This window comes from Carcharhinus amblyrhynchos, chromosome 22, assembly GCF_965287045.1.
Source record: "Carcharhinus amblyrhynchos chromosome 22, sCarAmb.v2.hapA, whole genome shotgun sequence".
Taxonomy (NCBI): domain Eukaryota; kingdom Metazoa; phylum Chordata; class Chondrichthyes; order Carcharhiniformes; family Carcharhinidae; genus Carcharhinus; species Carcharhinus amblyrhynchos.
Genome location: NC_137345.1, coordinates 3,176,052 through 3,199,810, shown reverse-complemented (window position 1 = coordinate 3,199,810; position 23,759 = coordinate 3,176,052). Strand labels below are relative to the sequence as shown.

At 45.6% G+C, this 23,759-nt stretch overlaps 2 protein-coding genes across 4 annotated transcripts in view; both read left to right on the top strand.

Annotated features, from left to right (window-relative positions):
• LOC145356800 (protein phosphatase 1H-like) overlaps positions 1–9,645 on the top strand; it is a 43,597-nt gene extending 33,952 nt beyond the window's left edge. Inside the window, exons 8-10 of the mRNA XM_080209677.1 lie at positions 5,880–5,987; positions 6,838–6,989; positions 9,406–9,645. Coding sequence (XP_080065803.1) covers positions 5,880–5,987; positions 6,838–6,989; positions 9,406–9,544 — 399 coding nt within the window. The 3' untranslated portion in view covers positions 9,545–9,645. The remainder of the gene's footprint in view (positions 1–5,879; positions 5,988–6,837; positions 6,990–9,405) is intronic.
• An 8,511-nt stretch (positions 9,646–18,156) lies between these two features.
• Positions 18,157–23,759, top strand: part of tafa3b (TAFA chemokine like family member 3b) — a 78,411-nt gene continuing 72,808 nt past the window's right edge. For all 3 annotated transcript variants that reach the window (XM_080209715.1, XM_080209717.1, XM_080209716.1), the window contains exon 1: positions 18,157–18,696. In XM_080209715.1, coding sequence (XP_080065841.1) covers positions 18,668–18,696 — 29 coding nt within the window. In that variant the 5' untranslated portion in view covers positions 18,157–18,667. The remainder of the gene's footprint in view (positions 18,697–23,759) is intronic.

The window sequence follows — 23,759 nt, the reverse complement described above, 5'->3', positions numbered from 1 at the left end:
GTAACCAGTATGTCTTGCGGACTGAGGGAGGAAACCGGAGCACCCGGATGAAACCCACGCAGACTCGGGGAGAATGTGCAAACTCCACACAGACAGTGACCCAAGCTGGGAATCAAACCCGTGTCCCTGGCGCTGTGAAGCATCAATGCTAACCACTGTGCCACCCCAAGCCTCTCTCTGCCTGCTTTTCACTTTATCTAACCGTCTTTTGAAAGTTATTACTGAATCTGTTTCCACCACCTGTTAGTTTCAGATATATAAATGTTTCCCCCTTTCCTCTTTCTCTCTCTCTCTTTCTTCAGTTAATTATTTTAAAATCTGCGTTCTCTGGAAAACATCTGGAATAGGAGCAGAGGAAGCATTCGGCCCATCGAAATTGTTCTGCCTTTTTGTACTATTCTGGCTGATGTTGGTCTTCTACCCTATTTTCCCGCTTGCTCCTCGTATCCCTTCATTCTCTGAGAGACCAAAGTCTGTCCAGCCAGTGTTAAATATATTCAACGCTGGAGCATCGACAACCCTCAGCGTGGAGAATTCCAAAGATTGACAAAACTTTGAATGAAGAAATTTCTCCCCATCTCAGCCCTAAATGATCCTGAGGTTATTCCCATGTTCCGGATTTGACAGCCAGTGGAAAATCCTGTACCATTTGAGGCCCTAAAGAATTTTTTACCGTTCAGTAAGATCACCTTATGCTCTTTTGAACTGTACAGAATTTACACATCATTGCATCATTCAACAATCCTCTCATTCCAGGGACCAATCTAGTGAACCTTTGCTGTAACGTCTCCAGTGCAAGTAAATCCTTCCTTAACTGCGAAGACCAAAATTGCACACAGTATTCCAGGTGTGGTTTCACCAATGCCCAATAAAATAGTAGCAAGATTTGCTTATTCTTATCCTCTAATCCCCTTGTAAGTAAAGGGAAATGTGCCATTTGCATGTGCCTACATGCTAACTTTCTGTGTTCCTTGTACTAGTACACCCAAGTGTTTCTGTTCTCAGTATTTAGAAGTATTGTGCCTTTATATCCTTACGAGCAAAGTGAATAACCTTTCATACCCCCGCATTATTCTCCATCTGCTACTTCAGACTCCACTCACTAACCCATCTATATCTCTTTGCAGCCTCTTTGGGTCCTCCACACAGATTGCAGTCCCACCTATCTTTGTATCACAATAAACATAGATACATTACTCTCTGTCTTCAGACCTAAGTCATTAACATAGATTGTAAGTAGCTGAGGCTCCAGCATTGAATCTTGCTGGGATCTGCATCTGTCATAGGCTGCCAACCTGAAAATGACCCACTTATCCCTACTCTTTGCTTTACATGATGGCATAGAGATTAGCAAGGCTGCCTCACGGCACCAGGGAACTGGGTTTGATTGCCTGCTTGGGTCGCTGCCTGTGAGGAGTCTGCACATTCGCCCCATGTCTGCGGGGGTTTCCTCTGGGTGCTTTGCAGTTTGAAAGACGTGCTGGTTAGGTGCACTGGCTGTGCTAAATTCTCTCTCAGTGTACCTGAACAGGTGCTGGAGTGTGGCAAAAGGGGGATTTTCATAGTAGCTTCATTGTTGTGTTAATGTAAGCCTACTTGTGACACTAATAATAAAAAAAATTAGACTTCTTGTCTGTCAACCAAGACTATATGCTGAAAAATTGCCCTTAATTCCATGACTCTTTATCATACTCATTAATCTTTAGTGTGACACCTTGTTGAATGTGTTTTGGTATTCCAGATATACTATGTCTACTGATTTTCTTTTATCTACCCTACCAGCCACATCCTCAAAATCTCCAATAAATCTGTCAAACACAATTTTCCTTTGTAAAACCATCTTGATTCTGATTGATCATGCTATATTTTTCTAAGTGCGTTGCTAAGACATGCTGAATAATAGATTTGAGCATTTCCCAATGACTGATGTCAGGCTAACTAGTCTGTAGTTCCGTATTTTCTCTCTACTTCCTTTCTTGGTTAATGATGTTACATTTGCTAACTATCAATTTGCTGGGACTTTCCCAGAATAAAGGGAGAGGTTTATGATGTTGCCAGGAATTGTGGTATGTCCCAGGATTGGAATTGTTATGAGGATACAGGGAATTTTAGAAAATCATATTTAGTGCTTCCTGTATCTCTGCAGCTGTCTCTGTTAGAATCCTAGGATGTAGGCCTCCAAGACCTAGAGATTTGCTGGAATTTTAGTCTGTGAGTTTCTGTAATAGCTTCTACTGTTGATATTAATTAACTTAATTTCCTTCCAGTGTGAAGACTGACACTAAAGCCGGAGTTTTCTGTCCATTTACACTGGTGGGGTTCTCTGGTCCCGCTGCAGTGAATGGAGATTGGGCAGAGCGCCAAATTCTCCATCCCGGCTTGCAGCGACTGAATGGTGTGAATGGCTGGAAAATTCTGGCCACAATACTTGTCCAGTGCCTTTGCCATTTCCTCATCCCCCGTGATCATTTATGCTGCTGCTTCTAAGGAATCAATGTTTGCTTTAGCTACTCTCTTACCTTTTTATGTACTTGTAAAGCTTTTACAATCTGTTTTTATGTTTTTATATTTCCGGCCAGTTTACTCTTCTACTTTTTTCCCCTTTTTAGTGGTTCTTTGCTGGGTTCTAGAGCTACTATTCTTTTCCAGCCCTTCTTCTGAAAAAAAATCTAATACAACCGTATCCTTAACCTCCTTTTAGTAAGCCAGAGATTTTGTTTTTCAATAGAATGTATTTTTGTTGAATATTTTGAGACATTTCTTTATATGTTTCCCAATGTTTATTTACTAACATACCTTTTAGCCTATTTGCCCAATCATACCAGTCGGCGTGGACAAGTTGGGCCGAATGGCCTGTTTCCACGCTGTAAACCCTCTGTGACTTTGCTCGTAGCTACGTAATTGGTTCGGGTTAAGTTTAAAATTCTTGTTTGTGATTGGAATATATCACTTTCAGACTTTGATATGGAATTCAGTTGTATTATGGACATTATTTTTCAGTGGATTTTTTATTATAAGATTACTAAGTAACCCTGCCCCATTGCAGGTGCTAAATCTAGGATAACTTTATTCCTAGTTGATTCCACAACCTATTGCTCCAGAAAAGTGTCAAGAAATTGTTCTACAAATGCATTGTCGAGGCCACCTTTTACAATCTGTTTCATCCAGTCGAAGATTAAAGTCTCTCATAACGATTTAATTGCCTTTGTGACATGCTCCAATAATTTCTCGTCTAATGCTCTGATCTCCATTTTACCTATTGTTAGAGGGTCTATAAATTACTCCTACTTGTTATTCCTGATCATCACTATCCAGGTTCTACTTCCTGGCCTGGAACTTTCCGTAGGTGGGATCTTCCAGTCCTGCCGATGTTGCACCCCTGCTGTGGGCTTTCCAGTGGTGAGGGATGAATTCAACAGGAAACCCCATTGACCATGGTGGGACCAGCTGACCCCATTGCTGGTTAATACCAGGCCATTTCCTGACACAGTGAAACACTTGGTGTGGGTTACACGGTACATCCTGCCCTGAGCTCTGAGCCAAGATCCTTTCTCACTAATGTCCTTGTGTCATCTTTTATTATCAGGGCTATACACCCCCTTTTCCACTCTGTCTTTTCGAAATGTTATGCATCCTGGAATATTTATTTTCCAAACTTGGTCACCTTCCCACTATGTGAACCTTATAAAGCTAATCAGATGAAGACCATTTGTCTCTATTTGAGCCACTGGTTCATCTATATTGTTGAGTGTTCAACACATTCCAATAAAGAGCCCTTAATTTTTGAGTACTATTTCCAGCATGGGCTTTGGTTGTTGATGCATTATAATCACAGCACTGCTGCCTCAGCGCCAATGACCCGGGTTCGATTCCCAGCTTGGGTCACTGAGTCTGCATATTCTCCACGTGTCTACATGGGTTTCCTCCAGGTGCTCTGGTTTCCTCCCACAGTCCAAAAGATGTGCTGGTTAGGTGCATTGGCCATGCTAAATTCTAACTCAGTGTATCCGAACAGGCAACGGAGTGTGACGATCAGGGGATTTTCACAGTAACTTCATTGCAGGGTTAATGTAAGCCTACTTGTACCAGTAATAAAAATAATAATAATAGATGCCTCTTAAATGTTTGTACCTGTGACACTAATAAATAAACTAAACTACCATTAATCTCACTATTCTTTCCTACCCCTCTTGTCTTGGCTTCTCTTGTCTTGCCTTTACCCAACCACATCCCCCACTGTGTGAGTTCTGCAACTCCTCCAGGCCATTACTCCCAGCCCTGTCTAACTGCACCACATCCCGAGCGAACAACGTCCTCTTTCCTGAGTACCGCTGCCAGTGTCCCATACATCTTCCCACGGGTCCCTTCTTCTCAACTCTCCAGCGGGTGGAAATAAGTTACTTGTTATCTAATCAAAGCTGCGCGTTAAACCTCCTGTTAACCTGCTCTGTTCTGAGAACAATCCCAGTTTCTCCAATGTCTACGTGTCATAGAGTCAAAAAGTCCCTGCAAGGCCATTTGGCCCATCGACCCTGCATTGACTCTCCGACAGAACATTTTACCTCGGCCTTATCCCTGTAACCCCACCTATTTACCCCACTAATCCTCCTCATCCACACATTTTGAAAGACCAAGGGTCAATTTAGCATGTCCAATCCACCTAAGCTGCACACTTTTGGACAGTGGGTGGAAACCTGGAGGACACCCACGTAGATATGGGGAGAATGTGCAAACTCCGCCCAGACAGTGACCTGAGGCCAGAATTCAACATAACTGGTTCCTCAATCCTGGTGCTGTTCGAGTAACCACCTCATCTAATTTGCTGACTATCCGATGACAGGAGCGCTGATTGGAAAGTTTATACTTTTCTTTGTGATGAATATAATTTTTTGTATGTTGTGTTTTTGTTGATTCCGATGATTTTACCTGTAAATGTATCCGATCAAATAGTTAATCCCGATGCAATAGTGTAGCCGGCACACTGCTAATTAAAACAGAGAACAAAGAGAATTACAGCACAGGAGCAGGCCATTCTGCCCTCCAAGCCTGCACTGATCATGCTGCCCGACTGAACTAAAACCCCCTACCCTTCCGGGGACTGAATCCCTCTCTTCCCATCCTATTTGTATATTTATCAAGATGCCTCTTAAATGTCACCATCGAATCTGCTTCCCCAGGCAGCGAGTTCCAGGCACCCACCACCACATGTGGGGAAAAAAAACTTGCCTTGTACACCTTGTTTAAGCCTTACCCCTCACACCTTCATGAGGACAAGGCTGGCGTCATACTTGTGAAACACACCAACGAAATCAGAGAATTGTCTCTTTAGACTGAACAAGAACAGAGAACAGCTGAAAGTAGCAGTTGGCCAGATTCTGTTTTGGTACAATCAAAATACCTTTTCCGTTGGGTAAAATTAGGATAAACTCTGATGCGCTTTGTTAAGGACAAATAACAGCGCCCGGACTGGGCTCTCTCTCTTCTTGAAAAAGAAATAACTATCTTGGCAAAGCTTGTTTGAAATTTCCCCTTTTTTTTAGGAAGTGAGGGAGGGCGAGATGAGCTCCCCGGGGGATCCGCAGTCACGCAGTTTGCCAGGGCTGGGGAGAAAGGGGCACATCGTCGTTGAACCTGGGAGCGCTGCCACGTGGGCAGCCGAGAATAACAGCACGGGTTTTGGTTTATTATGAGACCCAGTTTATGCAAAGTACCATCTGACCACCAGAGTTGGGGAACATCCCAAAGGGTAACACTTCCTCTCCATGTATCAAAGTACAAGAAACATATTTGGCGGACTCTTGGGGAGGGGGTTGGGGGGGAGGTTTACCCCGATGAATGAGAATTACTGAGGTGTTGACTGATTGACGCTGTCCCCGCAGGCTCGTGTCATGGCAACCATTGGAGTGACTCGTGGACTGGGCGATCACAACCTGAAGGTGTATTGTTCCAATATCCATATCAAACCTTTCCTGTCGTGCGTGCCAGAGGTGAGAGTCAGCAACGGAATTCATCAAAAAATGGGTTATCCAGTAGATGCAGAGAGACTTTGATTCCATTGAGGGTTTTCCCTCCAACATTAGGACCATGGTTAGCACTGCTGCCATGCAGCTCCATGGAGCCATGTTCAGCTCTGGCCTTGGGTGACTGTGTGGAGTTTGAACCCCACGTCTGTGCGGGTTTCCACCGGGTGCACCGGTTTCCTCCCACTGTCCAAAGATCTATGGGTTAGGTGGATTGGCCAGGCTAAATTGTCCCTTAGTCTCAGGGGGATCTACAGGTAAAAATGTGGAACTTCAGGGATCGCTATTGGTTCACTAATGTCCCTAAGGGAAGGATATCTGCCGTCCTTACCTGGTCTGGTCTACACGTGACTCCAGAGCCACAGCAATGTGGTTGATTCTCAACTGCCTTTGGGGCAACTAGGAATAAATACTGGCCTAGTCAGTGACGGCGATGTCCCACGAGCATGGAAAAAAAAGGGGCTGGGTGAGAGTGTTGGTGCAGACTTGATGGGCCAAATGGCCTCTTTCTACACTGTAGGGATTCTATGAATTCTACATTTAAGGAACTTAAACACATGAGGGAGAAAATAATAGCAGACTGTATTGGGGATGACGTAGATAAATACTGTAAGAAGCCTCACAACACCAGGTTAAAGTCCAACAGGTTTATTTAGTAGCACGAACCACTAGCTTTTGGAGCTCTGCTTCTGCTTAAATACTACCAGAGTTCTGCTGGGCTGAAGGGCCTGGTTTTTTCATGCTGTAAGTATAACATAACTGATGTCACTGAGGTGTTAGTTTGATTAAAGCTAGCTTCTGCTGTTAACTTTGACAGGTGAAAGTGTATGACGTCACTAAGCATGAGCATGGAGTGGACGATGTGATAGTGCTGGGGACCGATGGCCTGTGGGACGTGGTCTCGGACCGAGAGGTAGCTGACACGGTCATCCACGTTCTGTCCAACTGCGAGGCTGACAATCCCAACAGGTTTGTGGAGTTAATGGGGGTTTCCCTAAAGTCTAAAGAACATAACAACATATGTTCTTAATGGGGGTTTTCTTAAAGTCTAAGTGATCTCCCTCATGGAATCAATCCCGCATATCCAGGGGGGGCGCACTGAAATAAAAAGGAAGTTATGCAAAATGTTGCAACAGACCTGCATTTACATAGCACCTTGCACAACCTCAGAATGTTCCCAAGTCAATCAACATTTTGAAGAGCAGTCACCATCAGTTTAAACACAGCAAGATCCCACAAGCCAGATTATTTTAGGAACTCAACTTTGGTGATAATGAACAAAGAACAAAGAAAATTACAGCGCAGGAACAGGCCCTTCGGCCCTCTAAGCGTGTACTGGCCATGCTGTCTGTCTGAACTAAAACGCCCTATCCTTCATAGCGAGGGGGATTGAATATAAAAGTAGGGAGGTCTTGCTGCAGCTGTATAGGGCATTGGTGAGGCCGCAGCTGGAGTACTGTGTGCAGTTTTGGGCGCCGCACCTGCGCAAGGATATTTTGGCCCTGGAGGGAGTGCAGAGGAGGTTTACTAGGCTGATACCGGAGTTGAGGGGATTGAGCTATGAGGAGAGGCTGAATAAACTAGGCTTGTACTCGTTAGAGTTTAGAAGAATGAGGGGAGATCTCATTGAGACGTATAAGATGATGAATGGGATGGATAGGATAGAGGTGGAGAGACTCTTCCCGCTCAAAAAAGACAGTAGGACTAGGGGGCACAGCCTCAAGATAAAGGGGAGGCGGTTTAGAACGGAGTTGAGGAGGAACTTCTTCACTCAAAGGGTGGTGAATCTCTGGAATTCTCTGCCCGTTGAAGTGGTGGAGGCTGCCTCGCTAAATATTTTTAAGAAGCGGGTTGATGGGTTTTTGATAAGAGAGGGGATTAAGGGTTATGGGGAGAGGGCGGGAAAGTGGAACTGAGCCACAACAGATCAGCCATGATCTTATTGAATGGCGGGGCAGGCTCGAAGGGCTAGATGGCCTACTCCTGCTCCTATTTCTTATGTTCTTATGTTCTTATGTTCTTATGTTCTTATGAATCATATCACTCTATTCACATCCTATTCATGTATTTGTCAAGACGCCCCTTAAAAGTCACTATCCTATCTGCTTCCATTACCTCCCTCAGCAGTGACTTCCAGGCACCCACCACCCTCTGAGTAACAGATTTGCCTTGTACATAGCGAGGGGGATTGAATATAAAAGTAGGGAGGTCTTGCTGCGGCTGTATAGGGCATTGGTGAGGCCGCAGCTGGAGTACTGTGTGCAGTTTTGGGCGCCGCACCTGCGCAAGGATATTTTGGCCTTGGAGGGAGTGCAGAGGAGGTTTACTAGGCTGATACCGGAGTTGAGGGGGTTGAGCTATGAGGAGAGGCTGAATAAACTAGGCTTGTACTCGTTAGAGTTTAGAAGAATGAGGGGAGATCTCATTGAGACGTATAAGATGATGAATGGGATGGATAGGATAGAAGTGGAGAGATTCTTCCTGCTCAGAAAGGATAGTAGGACTAGGGGGCACAGCCTCAAGATAAAGGGGGTGCGGTTTAGAACGGAGTTGAGGAGGAACTTCTTCACTCAAAGGGTGGTGAATCTCTGGAATTCTCTGCCCGTTGAAGTGGTGGAGGCTGCCTCGCTAAATATTTTTAAGACGCGGGTTGATGGGTTTTTGATAAGCGAGGGGATTAAGGGTTATGGGGAGAGGGCAGGAATGTGGAACTGAGCCACGACAGATCAGCCATGATCTTGTTGAATGGCGGGGCAGGCTCGAAGGGCTAGATGGCCTACTCCTGTTCCTATTTCTTATGTTCTTATCTCCTTTTCGCCTTTACGCACCTTAAACCAATGCCCCCCTAGTAATTGATTCTTCCACCTTGGGGAAAAGCTTCTGGCTATCCACTCTGTCCATGCCCCTCATAATCTTGTAGACTTCTATGTAAACTACTTCTCCTGGCAGCTCCCAAACAGCAGCCTCCAGAGAGAGAGAGATAGAGACTTCTTGCTTCTTTCAGAATCTGACAGTAACTGCCTGCTTTTCCCTGTAATCTTAGCTCCTCCCCTTAACACATGACTGTCTCTGTTAATTAAAACCCTACTCTGAAACCCTAGGGAAAGACCAAATAAAGAAAAATACATTAACTCAGATTAGAACGAACATATCCCTAGCTGAATTCAGTCATTAGCCTGTATTCTCAGCATGCGTGCTGCCTGGTGCAGACCAATTGGTTCAGTAGAACAGAACTGAATTTTAAACATACCCCTTGCAAGGAACATGATAGGAACACATTTCTTAAAGGCACAGCACCATCACAATCAACACATATTACTTGGGCCAAGTGGCCAGTTCCTGTGCTGTATATTGTATGTGATTGTGTGTAATTCTCTCCGCACAGATTCACACTGGCTGCTCAGGAACTGGTGATGAGATCCCGCGGAATCCTGAAGGAACGTGGCTGGCGGCTGTCCAATGACAGGCTCGGCTCGGGTGATGACATCTCGGTCTTTGTTATTCCTCTTCACGGCCACACATGACCTGTTTCTGGAACTCCGCAAAGACTGATAACACAGCTGTTAGGATCGAAACAACTACCCAATCCCATGGTGGGATTTATTTTATTTGCTACTTGTTAATCTCCCCCCCCCCCCACCCCCACTTCCCCTCGAAATATAAATCTTCACATCAGAATCATCGACAGAAGAAGCAAAGCCTGCATTTATATAGCACCTTTCAGCAGGGAACATCTCCAAAGTGCTTTTCAGCCAATGAAGTGCATGTGAAACGTGGTTATTGTAATGTTGGAAAGGCGGGAACTGTTCAGTGCACAGCAAGCTGCCATAACCATGCTGTAAATAACCTGGGGATAAAAGTGTTTACTGATATATTGATTGAGGGATGCCCAACTCTGCCAGATATGGCCATGGGAGACACACACCTGACAGGACAGACTGGACCTCAGTTTGACAACTCACACAGAGGCGATGCCCACAACAATCCTCCTCGGTGTGGGACACTCTCTCCCCGCCCACCTTGGTGCCACAACCCCCTCTCCCCACCAGTGCTGCACCACACCACCCTCCCCCCCTCCCCCACACTCTGCACTGGATTCTCCCCCACCTCGGTACCAGACCCCTCACCTCCCCCTCAGTGCCTCACCCTCCCTCCCAGTGCCACACCCTCTCTCCTCCTCGGCACCAGACCCTCCCACCCTTGCCGCCAGACACACTCCCCCCCCCACCCCCACCTTGGCGCTGGACACTCCACCCCTCGGCACCTCACCCCCCACAACGGGGCTGCACTCTCCCAGTGGGTGGGTTAGTTTAAATTTTGCACCTCTCGCTCCCGCAAAGAGGCACGGTGTGCACGCGATACTGAGCGCCTACCCAGGCAAGGCTGCTGGTCCCAGCGCGATGCCCGGTGAGGTGATGATTCTGACCCCAGCGAGAGCTGAGATTTCAGGCTGGCCTCCCGTACTCATCTGGTTGTATTTAACCTCTGCTTTCCAGTCTCTGACCGGGAGAGAGAGAGAGAGATTGAAGAAATCAACTCAAAAGTGTTCTGTAAACTTGAAATAAAAACAGGAAATAGCGGAGACAGACAGCAGACACGTTTAGGATTGCCAGCCCTCCAGGATTACCCTGGATCAAGCAGATATGAAGGATTAAATTCCCTGGGGGGGGGGGGCTGCAAACATAATCCTGGTGGAAAACTCTTCGGCATTAGCATTTCCCGGGTGGAATTGTCCAGCTGCACTCGCCGCAGGACTGGAAAATCCTGCTTGAAGTCAATGGACCTTTGCATAGTCCCATACCCCACTCCCGCCACCCAGCTGGCAATGATTCCCATGGTGGGCAGGGTGGGAAAAATCCTTTCCCCCCCCCCCCCCCCAAATACTGACTGGAGGGAAAAGGCAGTTTTGTCAGCTAGGAGATGGTATCTATGTGATGTCATCTCCAGGAACATCAGAAATGAGAAGTCTGACGCGACTCCTCTTTGGAACATTAAGTCAGTTTCCCTCTCCACTGATGCTGCCAGACCCGCTGAGCTTTTCCAGCACTTCCTGTGCAGATTTTCAGCATCTGCAGTATTTTGCTTTGATACCTCTACCCAGAATGAGGAACCCTCTGATTCCCCAAATTTTTTTTGAGAAGAACCTTGAGCCATTTTAATGCTTGCACCTCAAAAGCTAAATGCTGGTGGAGTTAATTTTAGTGTATCTGATCAGCTGAACCTTCCACCATCTGCATACCAGGCCAACATCTAATTGTTAAATGATTAGTTTGAGTGTATTTGCCCCACCTCAAGTTCCAGAGCTGTTCATTCTTTGTGTTCATTCTTAATTAGAACAGAGGAATGAGCAACTCTCCAGCTGAAACTTCTTTGAATGCTGGCCGCCTGTATCACTAACATTTGTTCTTGTATAAGAAATAATGAACTTTCTAAAGCTCTGGGAAGGTGGGAGTTGGGTATCATTTGTGTGGAACCCTGTGCACCAAATTATCTCCCCTGCCCGGTCCCCCACCCCAGTCCGCCCATGGGACGGTACAGTGGGTTAGCACTGCTGCCTCACAGCGCCAGGGACCCAGGTTGAAATTCCGGCCTTGGGTCACTGTGTGGAGTTTGCACATTCTCCCCGTGTCTGTGTGGGTTTCCTCCCACAGTCCAAAGATGGGTGGGTTAGGTGGATTGGCAATGCTAAATTGACCCTTTAGTGTCAGGGGGATCAGCAGGGTGGGTGTGGGGTAGCTGGAATAGGGCCTGGATGGGTTTGTGGTTGGTATGGACTCGATGGGCTGAATGGCCTCCTGTACTGTAGTGATTCTATGATTCGAGACACACACACACACACACATTCATCAGTTTTCAGTCCTCAGGAAGAAACTGTTAAAAATAAATTGTGAATATTATCTATTGTCATAAAGTTAGTAACATAAATAAAGAGGCACAACTTGATTTGTCTGTTTCCAAAAGATGGAGTTGATAGGAATCAGTGGACTCTGGCAATGCAAGATTCTCAGTGTGTGTGTGTGTGTTGTGAAGGGACAGAAGATCAGGAGGAGACCATTGGCCCCTTCCACCTATTCCTGTTAAAGAACCTACCTACAAACACAGGAAGAAACACTTGTGGAGGGAATAAAGTTGGTCTTTATCATCACACCTCCTTTGAGCTTTGCAACAACCAGAATGGTTACAGCACAGGAGACCGTTTGGCCCATTGTGTCTGTGCTGGCTCTCTGCAAGGGAGACTCAGTTAGTCCGCCTGGCCCAGCCTTGCTCTATGGCTCTGCTAATCTTTCCCTTCAGGTGATTATCTAATTCTTTTTATAAGACCACGATTTGAATCTGCCTCCAGCAGACTCTCGGGCTGTGCGTTCCGAACCCTAACCATTCACTGCGAAAGAGGGTGCTTCTCATATCGCTGCTGTTGGTTCCTTAGCCAGTCACTAAATTGGTATTATCTGGTTCTCTGTCCTTTCAGCAATAAGAGCAGTTTTTCTCAATCTACTCCATGCTGGTGATTTTGAACACTTCTTTCAACCTTCTCTTAAAATTGAACAGAAACAAAAACACGCAACAAAACACATCGAACACCGACAGATCACAAAGTAAATTCTCTCATAAGCAGCAACTGAATGCAAAAAAATGCTGTTAGCCCTCACGTTACATTTACTAGATTGCTACCTCATTCATGAGGTTATTCACTCTGGAAACAAAATCCCAAGAAGGCAGATTACTACCGGACTGGCTGTAAATTGGGAGAGGGGAGTGTGCAGAGGGACCTGGGTGTCCTTGTGCACCAGTCACGGAAGGTAAGCATGCAGGTGCAGCAGGGGGTAAAGAAGGCAAATGGTATGCTAGCCTTCATTGCGAGAGGTTTCGAGTACAGGAACAGGGATGTGATGTTGCAATTATGACGTGGAGATGCCGGCATTGGACTGGGGTGGGTACAGTAAGAAGTCTCACAACACCAGGTTAAAGTCCAACAGGTTTATTTGGTAGCAAATGCCACTAGCTTTCGGGGCTTTTCCCCTTCGTCAGGTGAGTGGGGAGTTCTGATCACAAACAGGGCGTATAAAGGCACACACAGTTTACATAATACTGATTAGAATGCGAGTCTTTGCAGGTAATCAAGTCTTAAAGGTGCAGACAATGTGAGTGGAGATAGCATTAAGCACGGGTTAAAGAGATGTGTATTGTCTCCAGTCAGGACAGTTAGTGAGATTTTGGAAACCCAGGCAAGTCATGGGGGTTACAGATAGTGCGACATGAACCCAAGATCCCGATTGAGGCTGTCCTCGTGTGCGGAACTTGGCTATCAGTCTCTGCTCAGCGACTCTGCTCAGCGACAGTGTGCTGTTGTGTGTTGTGAAGGCTGCCTTGGAGAACCCTTATCTGAAAAATCAGAGGCCGAATGCCTGTGAATACCTGGGGGGTGGGGGGTGGGGGGTGGGGGTGGAGCGGGACGGTGGGCAGGTGGAGCAGGGAGCTGGGGTGGAGCAGGGGGAGCGGGGGGCTGGGGTAAGGTGGATGCAGGAAGCGGAAGCTGAACAAATGCATTTTAAGGTGCATCCTGAATTTATAAATGCATCGAGTACAAAATCATTGCTCAGATTTTTGCCAGATTTTTACCATTTACATTATACCAACTCTCCCAGCCTCCTCATTCAAAGAGTCACCCTACACCATTTCTGCCAACTCCAGCATGATTTCACCATGAAACACCTTCCCTTCACCCGCCCCTATCAGCATTCCACAGGGATCATGCCCCCCCAGGATCATTCCCTTCCCTTGGCATCTTCCCGAGCAATCACAGAAGGTATAAGACCTGCCCCTTGATCTCCCCCCTGCTCACTGTTCAAGGCCCAAGACACTCCTTTCAGGTTAAGCAGTGTTTCACTTGCATCTCCTTCAACTTGCCCTATCGTATTTGCTTCTCCCAATGCAGCCTCCTCTATATTGGGGTGGCACGGTGGCACATTGGTTAGTGCTGCTGCCTCACAGCACCAGTGACCGATTCCCGGCTTGGGTCACTGTCTGTGCAGAGCCTGTACATTCTCCCCGTGTCTGTGTGGGTTTCCTCCAGGTGCTCCGGTTTCCTCCCACAGTCGGAAAGACGTGCTGGTTAGGGTGCATTGTCCATGCTAAATTTTCCCTCAGTGTACCCAAACAGGTGCCAGAGTGTGGCGATGGGGGAGTTTTCACAGTAACTTCATTGTGGTGTTAATGTAGGTCCATTTGTGTCAATAATAAATAGAAACTTAAAAAAACTTGAAGGCAGACTGGGTGACTGCTTTTGCAGAACACGTTAGCTCAGTTGGCGAGTGTGACCACAGCTTTCCTGTTGCATGCCATTTTCACTCCCATACCCATTTGTCCATCCTTGGCTTGCTGCAGCATTCCAGTGAAGCTCGGAGTAAGCTGAAGGAGCAGAACTTCATCGTCCAGTGTGGCACGTTGCAGACGTCAGAACTCAACATGGAGTTTGGCAGCTTTAGATTTTAAAAATTTTCCTCAATCTTAAAACCTTTTTTTTTAATAACATCCCATACAAGTATCGCCTCAGTGCAAACCCGCATCCCCTTCCTCACTAGACCATCTATCTTTTGTTCTCGAAGTTGCTACTTTTTGTTGCAATCTCTCAGAGCTCCTACACATTCTGATAAAGACCCAAAGGACTCAAAACATTAACTCTGTTTTCTCTCCTTGCCACATCCTGTTGAGTTTTTGCAGCATTTTCTATCTATAAGGGTGATTTGCCTAAAGAGTGTTTACCTGTGTGCCTAACCAAAGGTTGTTCTTTTGAGGAATGTTCGGTGAATCATATTTTACCGTGTGAGCTGAAAAATTAAATCTTTTAATTAAGAGCTTCCATCTCACCAATCCACATCCATCAGCCTGCTCTGAAAACTCTGCTCACGGTTTGACTGCCGTGGCAACTTCCACCGCCGCAGCTGAGGAACTACAAAAGGTCACGAATGTTGCCCAATTCATCACGCAAACCGGCCTCCCGTCCATTGAGTCTGTCTACACTTCCCGCTGCCTCGGCAAAGCAGCCAGCATAATTAAGGACCCCACACACCCCGCACATTCTCTCTTCCACCTTCTTCCATCGGGAGAAAGATACAAAAGTCTGAAGTCACGTACCAACCAACTCAAGAACAGCTTCTTCCCTGTTGCTGTCAGACTTTTGAATGGACCTACCTTGCATTAAGTTGATCTTTCTCTGCACCCTAGCTATGACTGTAACACTACATTCTGCACTCTCTCCTTCTCTATGAACGGTATGCTTTGTCTGTAAAGCGCGCAAGAAACAATACTTTTCACTGTATGTTAATACATGTGACAATAATAAATCAAATCAAATCAAATCAGAATCAATACAAAACATTCTAAAATATTCTTCAACGTTCTAACTAAAACTGCCCAGAACATTCAAACAAAAAGTTAACTTGCACTTTAGCAAACGGATCATTTAAATAATTCCAGGATCTGGATCCTCCCCAAAATTAACCAGCTTTTCCTTGTGTCATTCCCTGTCTGGTTATAAAGTGGAAACTATCTGTTAGTCTTTGAGATATATTGTTTAGAAACTAACTGTTATGACCCTGGCCAGAAACTCCAAGATATTTTGTGAAATTAGCCTAGACTCTAAAGTTTTACGTTTCATTTTGGCGTGGGTGATAGGGAAGGGGATTTTAGGTAGATCCACAGATAGGTCCTTAGTTTATGGCGACAGAGAAACTGGAAGAGTTAAATGATTCAACCTAACAAAATAATGTTAACAGTTTGCTCATATGTGAATGCAATAACAGTATTAAATGGATAAAATATGATTTTAAAGTATATATTGGAATATTAAATGTATGTTTTAAATGAATTTTTAATAAATGTATTTTTCATTTCAGTCAAAATTGCAAATGTTGCAGAAATATAATGATAAGGTTCAAAAGTTCAATGTTAGAAGTCCATTAGTCAGCAGAATGAGCATTAATAGTTTTAAGTCCCAGGACAGTTATTGAAATTTAATGTAATATTATAGAGGCATCCCATTGTCCAGACATAAGAAAGTATCTTTCTAATAGGCCTGGAGAGATGTATATCTCGCTGTCTTGGCAATGTGCCTGTGGGACGGTAGAACAGTAGAAGCGTCCCTCACAACATAGCAACCAGGAAGTGGACTGAGGCAAGTGGAAAAATGTCCAGAATTAAATGGACAAATGATTGTGTCGAGTGGCATATTGTGAATGATTGAGGTGATTTGTCTTGTATTGGACTGACATATTAACACTGAATGAAATTGAATCTAAGCTAATTAGAAGATGTAGCCTAGATGATGAAAAGTATAATTGTTCTGTAATTTGGCTGAGTGACCCAGAGCTTTGGAGGGGTCTTGTAGCGCTGAATCAGAGCTATCTGACCATTCGAAGGCCTCTCACGGCTGTATGTTAATGTATTGTCTGACTTGTATGATTTCTAAGTTCTAAAATAAATAAAGTTTGGTTATTTCTTTTTGAACGTGGACTGCCTTTTGTGAGTTTTTAAAGTAGAATCTAAGTTTTAAAAACTGACCACCATCGTAAAAGAAACTCCCCACAACATGTGAGCATTAGGGTGTTTCACTCAGGTATGATTCATGTGACCCACTGGGGAGCTTTTATCAAACAACGTTTATTTAAGAACATAGTTAGAATATAATAAAAAGAATCAGCATAACCTTTACTGATTACAATACTCAGACATCCCCTTTCCTATCACCCACACCAAAATCAAACGTAAAACTTTAGAGTCCAGGCTAATTTCACAAAATATCTTACAGTTTTTGGCCTGGGTCATAACAGTTAGTTTCTAAACAATATATCTTAAAGACTAACAGATAGAACATAGAAAAACTACAGCACAAACAGCACAAAGTATAATCCTTAACAGCTAGCTATTTCTGTTATTCCAATGTAAAGCAATACCCCCATAGACGTACACCTTTCTTCAAAATCAGTTAGCACAAAAATTAAGCACCCTCACGTGATGCTGGATTTTCAACTTCTTTACATTTTGGACAGAGGTCCGGGAAGCAGTTTTCAGAGAAGGAGAAATTTCCTCAAAACTGCAAAACCTCAGAGAGGTAAATTCTGTCAGCTTTCAGTCTCCAACTTCAGTCAGTGGCAAAGGGAGACTCCGCTCTCCCTCAACACCACAAGTAACTCTGAGCTTGAATTATCTATGAAAAGTCCAGTTTCACCCATCACATGACCATGCCTGCCAATCATCCAAATGAAGCCCCACTCTGCAAAATCCCAGGGGGAAAGAGCAGAATGCTATTAATTCAGATTAAAACTAGCATTCTAGCTTTCATAAACAATTAGTCTGCTGCAACAATACAGTATGCTAGTAGACACAACAGCTCAGGGTGCTTAAAAAAACTGCTACAACAGACCCTGTTCAGGATCGTGGCTCAAGAGCATTTCTTAAAGGCACAGTATTGTCACACAGTAACAACAGGCGAAAATATTACCTTGGTCCACCTTCAGTGGCAGAGGTCATGAGTTTGTGTTGTGCATTGTGGTGAGCAATCTACAAAGCCACCACATAGTGGCAGCAGAGTACCAGGAACCAAGCAAGTAACTCTTCAAGAAATGGGTAATTTTTAAACAGAGATCTATCTCTCTGCATTATTATCATTTTTCCTTTTACCTTGTGGCCTTTATACAATGGCGTATAACAGTTCATATTGAATTGCAGCACCTTTTACATTTCTCTGCAGAGTTTTAGTTCCATTGACTTACTTTGCAGATAGATGCACACAATTGTATGCATTTAGACATCCATGGAGACACACACTCACACAGAGGGTGTAGGGACTGCAGGGGGTTACAGAGGCAGGGAGGGGGTGTTTCTGATTTGTTCTGTACTCAGGCCGCCTCTGCCCACTAGTTAAGGGTCATCTTATCACCCGGGTCGTTATATCTTGACTCTTGTTTGGGTTCCTGTTGCTGCTTGCTCTTTGTCGGAATGCTCTCAGGGTGGCAGTGTACCCTAACACACCGAGTGTGGGGTCCCTGTGGAACAAGGACAGCATCAGCAACAACAGCAGCAGTGGAATAGCCCAGCCCAGCTCTCTGTAGCCACACAGCGCACACATCACACAGCATCTCAGACTCTCACACAGCTTATCTGCTGATACACAGCACACAGATACACTGACACAGACACACTGACACAGACACACACACACTGACACACACACACACACTGACACACACACACTGACAGAGCCAACAGACATCTTTCCTTATTAGCAGCACGGAACAGAAACTGCTACACACAAAAAAAAACAAAACCTAACTCAAGCCCAGGTTGCAGGTGGACCTCCTCATCTTCTCCCCGAGCAGAAGAATTGCCACCTTCTCCTGGAGGTGAAGCCAAGACTTTGATGAGGCGACAGACTGAAAGTTTGAAGAGGTTCTGTTCCAGAAACCGACCCAACCCCTTCTGCCCGAATCCACCGTTCGAGGAGGGGGAGAAAACTACCCTCAGGTTGATGAGACGAGAGGGAAGGGTGAGAGAGGGGAAGCAGCATTGCTGGTAATCTCCAGCCCTGCAGAGGATCCCGGGATGGTGTTCCTGATGTTGGGAGGATTTAGAGGAGTGGAGCGTCACTGATGCCTTTGTGTTCAGAGCAGGACAGCAGGTAAGGAGCAGGGAAGGGAAAGTGGAAAGAGGGATGAGTGAATAGAATATATATTCTTGTTCTCCCCTCTATCTCTCCAGACTTCTTTTCCTCCCTCTTTCTCTCCTTCTCTCCCCTTTTACTCCCTCCTTCTCTCTATCTCTCCCTCTTTCTCTCTTTTCTTTTCTCCTTCCTTCTCTTTCATTGTCTCCTCTCTCTTTCCCTCCCCACCTCCCTCCCTTCCCATCTCTCTCCCTCCCTCATTCTCTCCTTCTCCCCCTCTATCTCCTTCTGCCACTCTTTGCCTTCCCGTCTCTCTCCCCTCTCCCTTCTCCCCTCACTCTTCTTCTGTCTCGCCTTTTCCTTCTCTGGGAGAACTGGTACGGTGTTCCTTGGATTTTTTGAATGAGGATAAAGTAGAGGCTACTGGAAACTTCGAAATCTGGGCACTCCTCCTGGATCTACCCGCTCTCCGGACACTGATAATTCTGCAGATTGATTAGGGCTGATTACTAACTCATTCATTCGTTCCTTGTGAGGTGGTGCTCCTATCTATGGAGTAATGTACAAAGATTCTCTGTACTTATGGCTGTCACATGGAACGGGAATGATGTTCGAATGAAATTTAATACGGTTCAAATCCTTTTCACACTCTAATCTGAGTAATTTTGAAAATGTGCGGAGTGACTTTTACTGAAATAAATGACTGATTAAAACCAACAGAAGCGCTTGGTAAAGGAGCAAAAAACAGCGGTGAGTGAAATCAGTGTGAAATTGAACTCTTGGACTAGGTTCAGATGATGAAGCTTCCCCCTTGTCCCCACTCCCCACACCTGTTCTGGAGTTTTATCTGCCAATGCAAATATGTGCAGGTGAGGTGGCCACGGAAAACACAGGGCCAAGGGGAGAGGGTGGGGGGAACAGGGCCTGGGTGGGGTACATTTCTGAGAGCTAGTGTAGAGTTGATGGGCTGAATGGCCGCTCTCGGCACTGTGATGATTCTGTGCTGACTCTGGGTGGGGTGCAAAGTGTCTACGTTATGAAGCATTCGTGGGACGGGTTGGATACATCTCCGAGGTCAAACCCTGTCTGCAATCTTTGTGTGAAAGAGGAGGTTAAATATTAGTTTATAATGTACGTCAGTGTGAGTGTCTACGCTGAGTGTGTTAGTGTTTTCTACACACTGTGTGAGTGTGTATTTACGCTGATTGTGTGAGTGTGTGTGTCTGTACTGAGTGTGAGTATTTACACTGAGTGTCTGTTTACATGAATGTGTGAGTGTGTGTATCTACACTGAGTGTGTGAGAGTGAGTGTTTACACTGGGTGTGTCAGTGTGTGTCTACACTGAGTGTGTGAGTGTGAGTGTCTACACTGAGTGTGTGAGTGTGTGTCTACACTGAGTGTGTGAGTGTGTGTCTACACTGAGTGTGTGAGTGTGAGTGTCTACACTGAGTGTGTGAGTGTGTGTCTACACTGAGTGTGTGAGTGTGAGTGTCTACACTGAGTGTGTGAGTGTGAGTGTCTACACTGAGTGTGTGAGTGTGAGTGTCTACACTGAGTGTGTGAGTGTGAGTGTCTACACTGAGTGTGTGAGTGTGTGTTTACACTGAGTGTGTGAGTGTGAGTGTCTACACTGAGTGTGTGAGTGTGAGTGTCTACACTGAGTGTGTGAGTGTGTGTCTACACTGAGTGTGTGAGTGTGAGTGTCTACACTGAGTGTGTGAGTGTGAGTGTCTACACTGAGTGTGTGTGCGTGTGTCTACACTGAGTGTGTGAATGTGTGTTTACACTGAGTGTGTGAGTGTCTACACTGAGTGTGTGAGTGTGAGTGTCTACACTGAGTGTGCGAGTGTGAGTGTCTACACTGAGTGTGTGAGTGTGTGTTTACACTGAGTGTGTGTGTGTGAGTGTCTACACTGAGTGTGTGTGTGTGAATGTCTACACTGAGTGTGTGAGTGTGAATGTGTACACTGTGTGTGTGAGTGTGAGTGTCTACACTGAGTGTGTGAGTGTGTGTCTACACTGAGTGTGTGAGTGTGAGTGTCTACACTGAGTGTGTGAATGTGAGTGTCTACACTGAGTGTGTGTGTGTGTTTACACCGAGTGTGTGTGTGTGTGTGAGTGTCTACACTGAGTGTGTGAGTGTGAATGTCTACACTGAGTGTGTGAGTGTGTGTTTACACTGAGTGTGTGAGTGTGAGTGTCTACACTGAGTGTGTGAGTGTGAGTGTCTACACTGAGTGTGTGAATGTGAGTGTCTACACTGAGTGTGTGTGTGTGTTTACACTGAGTGTGAGTGTGAGTGTCTACACTGAGTGTGTAAGTGTGTGAGTGTCTACACTGAGTGTGTGAGTGTGAGTGTCTACACTGAGTGTGTGAGTGTGTGTTTACACTGAGTGTGAGTGTGAGTGTCTACACTGAGTGTGTGAGTGTGAGTGTCTACACTGAGTGTGTGAGTGAGAGTGTCTACACTGAGTGTGTGAGTGTGAGTGTCTACACTGAGTGTGTGTGTGTGAGTGTCTACACTGAGTGTGTGTGTGTGAGTGTCTACACTGAGTGTGTGAGTGTGAATGTCTACACTGAGTGTGTGAGTGTGTGTCTACACTGAGTGTGTGTGTGTGAGTGTCTACACTGAGTGTGTGAGTGTGAGTGTCTACACTGAGTGTGTGAGTGTGTGTTTACACTGAGTGTGAGTGTCTACACTGAGTGTGTGAGTGTGAGTGTCTACACTGAGTGTGTGAGTGTGTGTCTACACTGAGTGTGTGAGTGTGAGTGTCTACACTGAGTGTGTGAGTGTGTGTTTACACTGAGTGTGAGTGTCTACACTGAGTGTGTGAGTGTGAGTGTCTACACTGAGTGTGTGAGTGTGTGTCTACACTGAGTGTGTGAGTGTGAGTGTCTACACTGAGTGTGTGAGTGTGTGTCTACACTGAGTGTGTGAGTGTGAGTGTCTACACTGAGTGTGTGAGTGTGTGTTTACACTGAGTGTGTGAGTGTGAGTGTCTACACTGAGTGTGTGAGTGTGTGTCTACACTGAGTGTGTGAGTGTGAGTGTCTACACTGAGTGTGTGAGTGTGTGTTTACACTGAGTGTGTGAGTGTGAGTGTCTACACTGAGTGTGTGAGTGTGAGTGTCTACACTGAGTGTGTGTGTGTGAGTGTCTACACTGAGTGTGTGTGTGTGAGTGTCTACACTGAGTGTGTGAGTGTGAATGTCTACACTGAGTGTGTGAGTGTGTGTCTACACTGAGTGTGTGAGTGTGAGTGTCTACACTGAGTGTGTGAGTGTGAGTGTCTACACTGAGTGTGTGAGTGTGTGTCTACACTGAGTGTGTGTGTGTGAGTGTCTACACTGAGTGTGTGAGTGAGAGTGTCTACACTGAGTGTGTGAGTGTGAGTGTCTACACTGAGTGTGTGTGTGTGAGTGTCTACACTGAGTGTGTGTGTGTGAGTGTCTACACTGAGTGTGTGAGTGTGAATGTCTACACTGAGTGTGTGAGTGTGTGTCTACACTGAGTGTGTGTGTGTGAGTGTTTACACTGAGTGTGTGAGTGTGAGTGTCTACACTGAGTGTGTGAGTGTGTGTTTACACTGAGTGTGAGTGTCTACACTGAGTGTGTGAGTGTGAGTGTCTACACTGAGTGTGTGAGTGTGTGTCTACACTGAGTGTGTGAGTGTGAGTGTCTACACTGAGTGTGTGAGTGTGTGTTTACACTGAGTGTGAGTGTCTACACTGAGTGTGTGAGTGTGAGTGTCTACACTGAGTGTGTGAGTGTGTGTCTACACTGAGTGTGTGAGTGTGAGTGTCTACACTGAGTGTGTGAGTGTGTGTCTACACTGAGTGTGTGAGTGTGAGTGTCTACACTGAGTGTGTGAGTGTGTGTTTACACTGAGTGTGTGAGTGTGAGTGTCTACACTGAGTGTGTGAGTGTGAGTGTCTACACTGAGTGTGTGTGTGTGAGTGTCTACACTGAGTGTGTGTGTGTGAGTGTCTACACTGAGTGTGTGAGTGTGAATGTCTACACTGAGTGTGTGAGTGTGTGTCTACACTGAGTGTGTGAGTGTGAGTGTGAGTGTCTACACTGAGTGTGTGAGTGTGAGTGTCTACACTGAGTGTGTGAGTGTGTGTCTACACTGAGTGTGTGTGTGTGAGTGTCTACACTGAGTGTGTGAGTGTGTGTCTACACTGAGTGTGTGAGTGTGAGTGTCTACACTGAGTGTGTGAGTGTGTGTTTAGACTGAGTGTGTGTGTGTGAGTGTCTACACTGAGTGTGTGAGTGTGTGTTTACACTGAGTGTGTGAGTGTGAGTGTCTACACTGAGTGTGTGAGTGTGTGTTTACACTGAGTGTGTGAGTGTGAGTGTCTACACTGAGTTTGTGAGTGTTAGTGTCTACACTGAGTGTGTGAGTGTGTGTTTACACTGAGTGTGTGTGTGAGTGTCTACACTGAGTGTGTGAGTGTGAGTGTCTACACTGAGTGTGTGAGTGTGAGTGTCTACACTGAGTATGTGAGTGTTAGTGTCTACACTGAGTGTGTGAGTGTGTGTTTACACTGAGTGTGTGTGTGAGTGTCTACACTGAGTGTGTGAGTGTGAGTGTCTACACTGAGTGTGTGAGTGTGAGTGTCTACACTGAGTGTGTGAGTGTGAGTGTCTACACTGAGTGTGTGAGTGTGAGTGTCTACACTGAGTATGTGAGTGTTAGTGTCTACACTGAGTGTGTGAGTGTGTGTTTACACTGAGTGTGTGTGTGTGAGTGTCTACACTGAGTGTGTGAGTGTGAGTGTCTACACTGAGTATGTGAGTGTGTGTTTACACTGAGTGTGTGTGTGTGAGTGTCTACACTGAGTGTGTGAGTGTGTGTTTACACTGAGTGTGTGAGTGTGAGTGTCTACACTGAGTGTGTGAGTGTGTGTCTACACTGAGTGTGTGCGTGTGAGTGTCTACACTGAGTGTGTGAGTGTGAGTGTCTACACTGAGTGTGTGAGTGTGTGTTTACACTGAGTGTGTGAGTGTGAGTGTCTACCTTCTACCTGTGTCTCCATTTGAAGTCCAAATAACTGCACCTCCCAGACTTCTCCCTCT